Source organism: Heterodontus francisci, chromosome 5 (genome assembly GCF_036365525.1).
Source record: "Heterodontus francisci isolate sHetFra1 chromosome 5, sHetFra1.hap1, whole genome shotgun sequence".
NCBI classification, from domain to species: Eukaryota; Metazoa; Chordata; class Chondrichthyes; order Heterodontiformes; family Heterodontidae; genus Heterodontus; species Heterodontus francisci.
The window spans coordinates 9647211-9659333 of record NC_090375.1 but is presented as its reverse complement, the minus strand read 5'-3'; the positions used below and the strand labels follow the sequence as shown (position 1 = coordinate 9659333).

Below are 12123 nucleotides of genomic sequence, written 5' to 3'. Positions count from 1 at the left end.
TCACATCTGTCCTATATCTATCACCCCTCAACTTAAAGCTATGTCCCCTCGTGTTTGCCATCACCATCCGAGGAAAAAGACTCTCACTATCCACCCTATCTAACCCTCTGATTATTTTATATGTCTCTATTAAGTCACCTCTTCTCCTCCTTCTCTCCAACGAAAACAATCTCAAGCCCCTCAGCCTTTCCTCGTAAGACCTTCCCTCCATACCAGGCAACATCCTGGTAAATCTCCTCTGCACCCTTTCCAAAGCTTCCACATCCTTCCTATAATGCGGTGACCAGAACTGCACGCAATACTCCAGGTGCGGTCTCACCAGAGTTTTGTACAGCTGCAGCATGACCTCGTGGCTCCAAAACTCGATCCCCCTACTAATAAAAGCTAACACACCATATGCCTTCTTAACAGCCCTATTAACCTGGGTAGCAACCTTCAGGGATTTATGTACCTGGACACCAAGATCTCTCTGATCATCTACACTACCAAGAATCTTCCCATTAGCCCAGTACTCTGCATTCCTGTTACTCCTTCCAAAGTGAATCACCTCACACTTTTCCGCATTAAACTCCATTTGCCATCTCTCAGCCCAGCTCTGCAGCCTATCTATGTCCCTCTGTACCCTACAACATCCTTCGGCACTATCCACAACTCCACCGACCTTAGTGTCATCCGCAAATTTACTAACCCACCCTTCTACACCCTCTTCCAGGTCATTTATAAAAATGGCAAACAGCAGTGGCCCCAAAACAGATCCTTGCGGTACACCACTAGTAACTAAACTCCAGGATGAACATTTGCCATCAATCACCACCCTGTGGACAACACAAAGATTAGCCGTGTGGTAGATAGCAAGGAGGATAGCTGTAGGCTGCAGGAATATATTGATGGTCTGGTCAGATGGGCAGAAAAGTGGCAAATGGAATTCAACTTGGAGAAGTGTGAGGTGATGCATTTGGGGAGGTCAAACAAGGCAAAGGAATACACAATTAATGGGAAAGTACTGAGAAGTGTAGAGGAAGTAAGGGACCTTGGAGTGAATGTCCACAGATCCCTGAAGGTAGCAGGCCAGGTCGAAAAGGTGGTTAAGGAGGCATATGGAATCCTTTCCTTTATTAGCCGAGGTATAGAATACAAGAGCAGGGATGTTATGCTGGAACTGTATAACTCATTGGTTAGGCCACAACTTGAGTACTGTGTGCAGTTCTGGTCACCTCATTACAGAAAGGATGTAATTGCACTAGAGAGGGTACAGAGGAGATTTACGAGGATGTTGCCAATCTGGACAAATGCAACTATGAAGTAAGATTGGATAGGCTGGGGTTGTTCTCCTTGGAACAGAGAAGGCTGAAGGGAGATCTGATTGAAATGTACAAAATTTTGAGGGGCCCGGATAGAGTGGAGGTGAAGGGTCAATTCACCTTAGCAGAGAGGTAAGTGACAAGGGGGCATAGATTTAAAGTGATTGGTAGAAAAATTAGAGGGGAGATGAGGAAAAACTTCTTCACCCAGAGGGTGGTGATGGTCTGGAACTCACTGCCTGAAAGGTAGTTGAGGCAGAAACCCTCAACTCATTCATGATATTGGCCCAGTCAAAAATACATACCAAAAATAAGCAGGTCATTGATGATATAAACCAGGACAGAGCTCAATATCAATTACATAAGCCAGCCAGAGCTGTGATTACCAGCTCTGCGCCTTAATATATGAAGAGATACAATATAGATTTTTAAAACATAGAGAAGAATCAGCAACTTAGATGCACACAGATTAAGATGCCAGAATTAGAGGAAAGGAAACTCAAGACTCGAAGAACTATTTCATCCATCCCTTCTCTTTTCTGAGAATCTTTTTTTTGAACACAGCAAGTTATGATGATCTGGAATGTAGTGCCCGCAAGGATGGTGGGATCAAATTTAACAGCAACTTTAAATAGGGAATTGGATATATACCTGCAAAAGAAAAAGTCTGCAGGGCTGTAGGGAAAGAGCAGGGCAGTAGGACGAAGTGATAGTTCTATCAAAAGCGCCAGCACAGGCACAATAGGTTGAATGGCCTCTTTCTGCACTGTATGATTCTATGAACTGGAATAATTTTTAAATTAAAGACTGATAATCAATTCTAAAATAATTGAGCACCAGACTAATAAATAACGATTAGACAACTTAATTCACTCTAGTTTGATTCTTCATATATAATGAAGAGCAATGGAACAGCTACTCAGTCAACATTCCATTGCTAGTGTAATCATTACTAAGTTCAATATTGGGTCATGCCTCTGGAACAGTACTGTGGGATGTTACACTGTAGGAGATGCCACTTTTTGGATAAGACATTAAACTGAGAACCTGTCTGCCCTGGTGTCCTGGCCAATATTTATCACTCAACCAATAATAAAATCAATAAAAAAAAGTGATTAACTGGCCATTAGCCCATTGCTGCTTGTGGGACTTTGCTGTGCGCAAATTAGCCACCATGTTTCCTATATTACAACAGTGACTACATTTCAAAAGTAATGAATTGGCTGTAAAGCAATTTGGGATGTCCTGAGGTTATGAAAGGCTCTAAATAAATACAACTGCAAAATACTGCGGATGCTGGAAATCTGAAATAAAAACAGAAAATGCTTGAAATACTCAGCAGGTATGGCAGCATCTGTAGAGAGAGAAACAGAGTTAATGGGCTGAATTTTGCCCTCAGCAGACGGGACTGAAAAGTCGGTGGCAAACCCGCCTCCGCCAGGCCTGGGGATCTGGACTGCATTTTCTGGTGCCCAGGCCTTTAATTGGTCTGAGGCAGGACTTCCACCTCACTGAGGCAGGAAGTCCCGCCTAATTGGGCTGCTAGCCAATCAGCAGACTGGCAGCTCTCTGTCCCAGCAGCGCCACTGGGAGCGGTGGCCACTGCTGGGACTGCAACCCTGTCATCGGAAGGAATTTTGGGGCTTCGCCGGGGGGGTGATCAATCAGGCCCCAGTGAGGCAAGAGTGGTCGACTGGGGAGACAGGGGGGGCGTGTTGGGGGTGGTTGGGGCATCGGAGGCAGCCCTCCATCAGGCACAGGGTGTCTGATCATGAGGGCCACCACCACCACACCACCGCCCCCCCCACCCCCCACCCCCAGGCTGTCAGAAAGCCATCTGCTTTTGACTGATCAAGGGTAAAATCCCCGTGGCAGCAGGCGGAGGCCCTTAAATCACCGTTAACTGGCCACTTAAGGGTCTTGATTAACCTGGGGCAGGCAAGCCATTTTTCGCCGCCGCCTTGTGTAAAGTGGCGGCAGAGGCGGGAGCAGGTCGGGAAGGGCTCCCCGAGCCTCCCACTCCATTATACCCCCTCCCCCCACTTTGGGGGTCGGGGGCGCGTAAAATGCAACCCAATGTTTCAGGTCTGTAACCTTTCATCAGAAACATAACAGGTTTGGCGCAGCTGAAAGGTGAGAGAGTGGGAAGAACAACAAAGGGGATAGTTTGTGATAGGGTGGAAGGCAGGAGAGATCAAATGACAAAAGATTTCATGGGGCAAGGCCAAAAGGAGTGGTATATTAAAGGTCAAGACCTGAAATGGGTATAGAACACAGAACAGTACAGCACAGTACAGGCCTTTCGGCCCACGATGTTGTGCCGAACCTTTAATCTGCTCAAGGATCAAACTAACTACCTACCCTTCATTCTACTATCATCCATGTACCTATCCAAGAGTCGCTTAAATGCCCCTAATGTATCTGCTTCTACTACCACCGCTGGCAGCGCATTCCACGCACCCACCACTCTCTGTGTAAAGAACCTACCTCTGACATCTCCCCGAAACCTTCCTCAAATCACCTTAAAATTATGCCCCCTGGTGATAGCCCTTTCCGCCCTGGGAAAAAGTCTCTGACTATCCACTCATCTATGCCTCTCATCATCTTGTACCCCTCTATCAAGTCACCTCTCATCCTTCTTCGCTTCAATGAGAAAGGCCCTAGCCCTAGCTCCTTCAATCTTGGACAAAAAATTTGCCGGGCCACTTGGAAAAGGTGGGGGATTGGGATTAATTGTGTTGTTCTTGCAGAAAGCCAGCACAGACATGCTAGGCCGAACAGCTTCCTTCTGTGCTGTAACCATTCTATCATGCTGACTCCATGACGATGAGATTTCAGAAGTAGTTTGTGAAATGACAGAAAAGCACACTTTTTCCCCAAACAAGACTGGCACCCCCAAATGGTATTTACTTGTGCCAACATAAAATGGGAACGCATCAAAGACTAGCAATATGCTGACCTGCCTCAATCTCATCCAGCATGTTCCTCCCCTGAACTGCTTCACTAACTTTCACAAGACAAGCAGGAAAGATGTGCTATGACAGCAAGAGGTGCATTTACTCAAATGCATCATGCTATCTGATGCAGTCAACGAAAAGTTTAAAAATCAAATACCTAATACACCTACTCACGTAGCTAACGGAGCCTTCATGTCCTTACTTTCACTTGCATACATTAGGGAAGATAATCCCTGCAGACGGTCTCCAGGAAACCCCAGCAAGTTGATGATTTTCAGCAGGTTAGGAGGTACCATTGATATACAAAGATGGAAAAGCCCATAGCCAAAGCTGACGGCACCTTTCAGTCTACTTAGTGACTCTTCGTGTAAAGATACAGCAGGAATATGGTTATCATTAGCCCGATCAGACGTCAGCGATTCCTGAGACCTCTTTTTATGCATCATCTGTAGAGCATCAATTTCGGCATAACACTTATTGTAAATTTTCCATGCTTTTCGGAGGATCCATCCACCTTTAATGTATGCTTTAATTTGGAAGAAGAGAAAGAAAGCCTTTGTCAACCTTTCAGAAGAAAAATTTAGTTTTTCACCCCTGTAATTGTGGCAAAGTAAATTGACCAGAATTGCCAAAGCAGTCTTTTAAAAAAAGCAGTCTTGTTAAAAAGAAACTTAGTAACTCCCGGAAGCACGGGATATGGTTTATGAACATACAAATTAGGAGGAGTAGGCCACTCAGCCCCTCGAGCCTACTTCGCCATTCAATAAGATCATGGTTGATTTGATTGTAACCTCAAATCCACATTCCCACCTACCCCCAATAACGTTTCACCCCCATGCTTATCAAGAACCTATCTACCTCTGCCTTAAAAATATTTAAAGACTCTGCTTCAACTGTATTTTGAGGAAGAGTGTTCCAAAGACTCACAACCCTCTGTGATGACTAGTTAATAATGTGGCAAGGATGGTGAACACTACTGCAGAGGGAGGTATAATTGTATTTGGTACCATGAAAATGATTACCATTAATACCCCAAAGACTTGGAGGTATTTCTGCGCTCATAACTCCTGAAGCTTGATTTCAGAATACAAGATTGAACCATAATTACAAACGAAGCCACTGGTAAGGATCCCTCACCCACCCTTATCTGAAATTATGCTATGAACATGTGTTATACTGGTTGCAGTGGATATTTTTTCCAGTTGTTATATCCCATGGTCTTGAATGTGACCTAGACTGCTTCTCTCCACTAATCACAAGTGGACCATCCAAGCTATATGTATATAAATAAATACATATAAACCTCCCTGGCTCAGACAGACTGGCAACACTGCCACTAGGCGGCTGAGCTCAAGGTAGCAATAAAAAGTGAATAAAGATTAAAAGTACACGATTCTTTCCTTTTAAACATATTAGTGAGAATTATCACAAATAGAAATTTTCCCAATCATATCTAAATAACTTTTAACACAGAAACATTACAATAAAAACTTGCACTGGAACTCATACCCGAGAGTTCCTGCTTCACAAAGGAAAGTACAGCAAGATAGACCTGACAGTCTGCAATGATGATTTGTCTTTGGAGTCTATCAACATCCAACGCACTGGGCCTCTGCATATCAACCTATTGAATAGAAGGAAATGAACAATTTTAATATGGCGTAACATGTTTAAAGACCCAATTATCAGTTTTCTCCAATCGTCAGATAACTTTGGTATCAGAGAAACAAACTGAAACCTGTCCGGGTTCAATTCTGGGTACAGCCTGTGCGGAGTTTGCAAGTTCTCCGTGACCGCGTGGGTTTTCACCGGGTGCTCTGGTTTCCTCCCACAGTCAAAGACTTGCAGGTTGATAGGTAAATTGGCCATTGTAAATTGCCCCTAGTATAGGTAGGTGGTAGGGGAATTGAGAGAAGGTGGGGATGTGGTAGGAATATGGGATTAATGTAGGATTAGTATAAATGGGTGGTTGATGGTCGGCACAGACTCGGTGGGTCGAAGGGCCTGTTTCAGTGCTGTATCTCTAAATAAATAAAAATAAATAAATATACCAAGCTTAGTGTCACCTCAACCTCGAGACATGGAATAGCCTTCTATATTAATTCTTTTGCTATCCAATTATTTTGTACATGGGAGCTCATGGTAGACTCTTTTTTTCTAATCAAATCTTGTCCTTAACAAGCAAGAGTATCAGGATTAATTTCACTGACTGATGCAGGAGAATACAAATGAAAATATCTACCATACTAAACTGGTTCACATATAAGGACTTAGTTCAGAGGACTCGGGTGCTAAAAATTTGTATTTCAGGTAATATTCTTCAGGGGATACGAATGAGTTACATCCAACGCCTCACAGTTCAAGTTTACGGAGAATGCAAGGTGGCTGGCCAACCAGAACATTCGAATAATAAAAGCAAAATACTGCGGATGCTGGAAATCTGAAATAAAAACAAGAAATGCTGGAAATACTCAGCAGGTCTGGCAGCATCTGTGGAAAGTGAAGCAGAGTTAACATTGGAATAGTTGATTCCTGCAGCATGATGAGGGTTTCAGCAGCAGCAGAGGGTGTCAGCAGATGAGTTGAGGCAAGGGCAGGGACAAGTTTATAATAAAAAAAATTAGATCTTTAATTTTACAAATGGGTCCAAAAGCAGTGGTAATGTCAATTCATGTATAGTTTTCTCTTAATTTCAAAGTTGTACCTGCTATCATCAAACACCAAGTTCTTACTTAATTTGCATGTTTAATTTTATTTTCATTTTTAGTACAGAAAAACAACTTTGAATCATCGTACAAATCATGTGTTAGACTGCAGCTAGAAAAGCGTGTTCCAGTTGCAGGTGCCCTTCTTCAGGAAGGATGTAGCATTTCTGCAGAGGATAAAGTGAGTTAGTGAAATGGTAGCAGGGATAAAAGGCTTTAGTTACATTTAGTTATGAGGTTAACAGAACACGCGCTTGAGAATATGGGGCTATTTTCACTAGGGCATTGAAGGTGAACCTGGTGAGCAGGCTTTGATGAAGTAATTAGGAAAAACTATCTTAATTGGTTGGTGTGAGCATAAATTTAAAGATTAGCACCATGAGACTGAAGGAAGAAGTTAAGACAGCTTTTATAAATAATCCTGTAGGGAAAGCCCTATTATGAAGTGGAATTCATAACTTTCAAAAGGAATAAGCAAATGAATGAAAAGCACAGCAACAGTGCACAGGTATGACAGGCAGTATAAAAATTCTGTGATTGTGGATCTAAAGGGGGCTGATGTACAGATAATGAAATCTTATACCCCTATTACTGAGGTTTAGTGGCAGCATTTCCACCTAAAAGTATGAATGGGAAAGGTTAAAAACACACTCCAAACGCTGCCAGCAAGCATAGACAGAGTTCTGCACTGAGTGTTAGGTTGACATTCAGTGGGATCCTTGCATCTGCTCAAGGCAAAGTGACACTTTCCCCAAACCCCCCCAATAAGAATATGAAGTATCACTGAAATAGTTGGAACACGGATTCAGTCGCCCAGTGTGAGGCTCCAATAGCACTGACAACACGGAGCAGCTGATAGCAGTACAATTTAATGAATTTCAAATTTACTTAAATGCAAGTTTGTTTTCCCCTCTTCGCTTGCCTCCACCATGTGTTTGTGTGGTTTAAGGGTGGGGGAATTGCGCAGGTGTCGGGGGAGTGGCGAAGAGAGGGTGGTGGGGAAAAGAGGCCCGTTCGTCGTTCTCACTTTTCTTCAATTCTCAGGGAGCACATTCTATCCTGATTGCCCCAAGAATTTTTTTTTAAATGAAAGAAAAGTTGAAAACTGCATTTGAAATACACACAGGTACAACAGCTGATGGATTTAATTTGTATCTCCAGCATTTTTGGATTTTATTAGGTCTTTTTAAACTGGGTTGCTACATTTCCCATTTCCAAATCACTTTTAACACAGCCAGAACGATGATACCCAATCCAACACCAGGCATACTGACATATTACGAAGAGTATAATGTGTTGCATCAGCACAAGGCACAAGTCAGGAGTTTGATGAAATACTCTCCACTTGCCTGGATGGATGCAGCTCCAACAACACTCAAGAAGCTCGACACCATCCAGGATAAAGCAGCCCACTCGATTGGCACCCCATCCACCACCTTCAACATTCACTCCCTCCACCACCAACGCACAGTGACAGCAGTGTGTACATTCTACAACTCACCAAGGCTCCTTCAACTACAACCTCAAAACCCGCAAACTCTTCCACCTAGTAAGACAAGGGCAGCAGATGCATGGGAACACCACCACGTGCATGTTCCCCTCCAAGTCACATAACATCCTGACTTGGAATAATATCACGGTTCCTTCACTGTCGCTGGGTCAAAGTCCTGGAACTCCCTGCCTAACAGCACTGTGGGGGTACCTACACCCCAAGGACTGCAGCAGTTCAAAGCGGCGGCTCACCACCACCTTCTCAAGGGCAATTAGGGATGGGCAATAAATGCTGGCCAAGCCAGCTACGCCCACATCCCATGAACGAATTTATTAAAAAGTAGACTCAGCTTCTTCCCATCCACCTTTAAACAAATGTATTATCGTTAATCTCCTTATACCTTACAAGTTCAGAATTTGTAGTCGATTTCACTTTTTGCAGCCCATGTTATATTAAATGTGTTCATTTGTGGGACATTTTCTTTGTTGACTTGCCATCTCTGTAAGCTTCGATTTAATGCCTCCTTCCAAGGCAGGTACAGACTTGGCAGCAAAAGCTTTATTGTGAATTTTTTTTTTTATTCGTTCATGGTATGCGAGTGTCGCTGGAAGGCCAGCATTTATTGCCCATTACTAATTGCCCTTGAGAAGGTGGTGGTGAGCCTCCTTCCTGAACCGCTGCAGTCCTTGTTGGTTAGGTTCACTCACAGTGCTGTTAGGAAGGGAGTTCCAGAATTTTGACCCAGCGATAGTGAAGGAACAATGATATAGTTCCAAATCAGGATGGTGTGTGACTTGGAGGGGTACTTGCAGATGGTGGTGTTTCCATGCATCTGCTACCCTTGTCCTTCTAGATGGTAGAGGTTGCGGGTTTGGAAGGTGCTATCTAAGGAGCCTTGGTGCATTGCTGCAGTGCACCTTGTAGATGATACACACTGCTGCCATATGCGTCACTGGTGGAGGGAGTAAACATTTGTGGATTGGGTACCAATCAAGTGGGCTGCTTTGTCCTGGATGGCATCAAGTTTCTTGAGTGTTGATGGAGCTGCACCCATCCAGGCAAGTAGAGAGTATTCCATCACACTCCTGACTTGTGCCTTGTAGATGTTGGACAGGCTTTGGGGAGTCAGGTGGGTACCTGGCCTCTGACCTGCTCTTGTAGCCATGGTATTTATATAGCTACTACAGTTCAGTTTCTGGTCAACGGTAACCCCCAGAATGTTGACCGTGGGCAATTCAGCGATCATAATGCCATTGAATGTCAAGGGGAGATGAGTAGATTCTCTCTTGTTGGAGATGGTCATTGCCTGGCACTTGTGTGGCGCGAATGCTACTTATCAGCCCAAGCCTGGATATTGTCCAGCTCTTGCTGCATTTCTACACGGACTGCTTCAGTATCTGAGGAGTCGCGAATGGTGCTGAACATTGTGCAACCAGCGAACATCCCCACTTCTGACCTTATGACAGAGGGAAGGTCATTGATGAAGCAGCTGAAGATGGTTGGGCCTAGGACACTATCCTGAGGAACTCCTGCAGTGATGTCCAGAAGCTGAGATGGTTGACCTCCAACAACCACAATCATCTTCCTGTGTGTTAGGTATGACTCCAACTAGCAGAGAGTTTTCCCCGATTTACATTGACTTCAGTTTTGCTTGGGCTCCCTGACGCCATACTCGGTCAAATGCTGCCTTGATGTCAAGGGCAGTCAATCTCATCTCACCTCTTGAGTTCAGCTCTTTTGTCCATGTTTGAACTAAGGTTGTAATGAGGTCAGGAGCTGAGTGGCCCTAGCGGAACCCAAACTGAGCTTCACGAGTCGGTTATAAGCAAATGCCGCTTGACAGCACTGTCGACAACACCTTCCATCGCTTTACTGATGATCAAGAGTAGACTGATGGAACGCTAATTGGCCAGGTTGGATTAGTCCTGCTTTACGTGTATAGAGCATACCTGGGCAATTTTCCGCATTGCCGGGTAGATGCCAGTATTGTAGCTGCACCGGAACAGCTTGTTGATTAGAGGCACAGCAAGTCCTGGAGCACAGGTCTTCAGTACTTTGAGCAGAATGTTGTCAGGGCCCATAGCCTTTGCACTATCCAGTGCCTTCAGTTATTTCTCGATATCACACAGAGTGAATCTGATTGGCTGAAGACTGGCATCTGTGATGCTGGGGACTTCAGGAGGAGGCCGGGATGGATCACCAACTCGGCACTTCTGACTGAAGATTGTTGCAGATGCTTCAGCCTATCTTTTGCACTGATGTGTTGGGCTCCCCCATCATTGAGGATTGGGATATTTGTGGAGCCACCTCCTCCAGTTAGTTGTTTAATTGTCCACCACCATTCACGACTGTGACAGGTCTGCAGAGCTTAGATATGATCCGAAGAAGTTACGAAGAAGGGTCACTGACCCGAAACGTTAACTCTGCTTCTCTTTCCACAGGTGCTGCCAGACCTGCTGAATGGTTCCAGCATTTCTTGTTTTTATTTCAGATTTCCAGCATCCGCAGTATTTTGCTTTTATTTTAGATATGATCCATTGGTTATGGGATCGCTTAGCTCTATCTATCGCATGCTGCTTACGCTGTCTGGCACGCTAGTCCGGGGCTGTAGCTTCACCAGGTTGACACTTCATTTTGGAGGTATGCCTGGTGCTGCTCCTGACATGCCCTCCTGCACTCTTCATTGAACCAGGGTATATCCCACGGCTTGATAGTAATGGTTGAGTGGGGGATATGCCGGGCCATGAGGTTACAGATTGTGGTTGAGTACAATTCTGCTGCTGTTGGCCCACAGCCCACATAGATGTCCAGTTTTGCACTGCTGGATCTGTTCGAAATCTATCCCCTTTAGCACAGTGATAGTGCCATACAACACGATGGAGGGTATCCTCAATGTGAAGACAGGACCTTGTCAATAATAGGACTGTATGGTGGTCACTCCTCCCAATACTGTCATGAACAGATGCATCTGCAGCAGGCAAATTGGTGAGGACGAGGTCAAGTATGTTTTTCCCTCTTGTTGGTTCCCTCACCACCTGCCACATATCCAGTCTAGCAGCTATGTCCTTTAGGATACGACCAGCTCGGTCAGTAGTGGTGCTACTGAGCCACTCTTGGCGATGGACATTGAAGTCCCCACCCAGACTACATTCTATGCCCTTGCCACCCTCAGTGCTTCCTCCAAGTGCTGTTCAATATGGAGGAGTACTGACTCATCAGCTGGGTGGGGGGGGGGGTGCGGTAGGTGGTAATCAGGAGGAGGTTTCCTTGCCCATGTTTGACCTGATTCCATGAGACTTCATGGGGTCTGGTGGTAATATTCAGGACGCGCAGGGCAACTCCCTCCCTACTGTATACCACTGTGCCACCACCTCCGCTGGTCTATTCTGCTGGTGAGGCAGGACATACCCGGGGATGGTGATGGCTGTGTCTGGGACATTGTGTGGCATGATTCGGTGAGTATATCTATGTCAGGCTGTTGCTTGACTAGTCTTTGGGACAGCTCTCCCAACTTTGGCATAAGCCTCAGATGTTAGTAAGGAGGATTTTGCAGGATCGACAGGGCTGAGTTTGCCATTGTTGTTTCCAATGCCTATGTCGATACCAGGTGGTCCATCCAGTTTCGTTCTTAATGACTTCGTAGTAGTTAGATACAACTGAGTAGGTTA

At 44.9% G+C, this 12123-nt stretch overlaps 1 protein-coding gene across 2 annotated transcripts in view; it reads right to left on the bottom strand.

Moving 5' to 3' along the window:
* The window catches only part of ttc39c (tetratricopeptide repeat domain 39C), a 197899-nt gene that overhangs the window by 95948 nt on the left and 89828 nt on the right, over positions 1–12123 (bottom strand). For both annotated transcript variants that reach the window (XM_068031091.1, XM_068031092.1), the window contains 2 exons: positions 5768–5882; positions 4433–4784 (listed from right to left, as the gene is read on the bottom strand). In XM_068031091.1, the coding sequence (XP_067887192.1) occupies positions 4433–4784; positions 5768–5882 (467 nt within the window). The remainder of the gene's footprint in view (positions 1–4432; positions 4785–5767; positions 5883–12123) is intronic.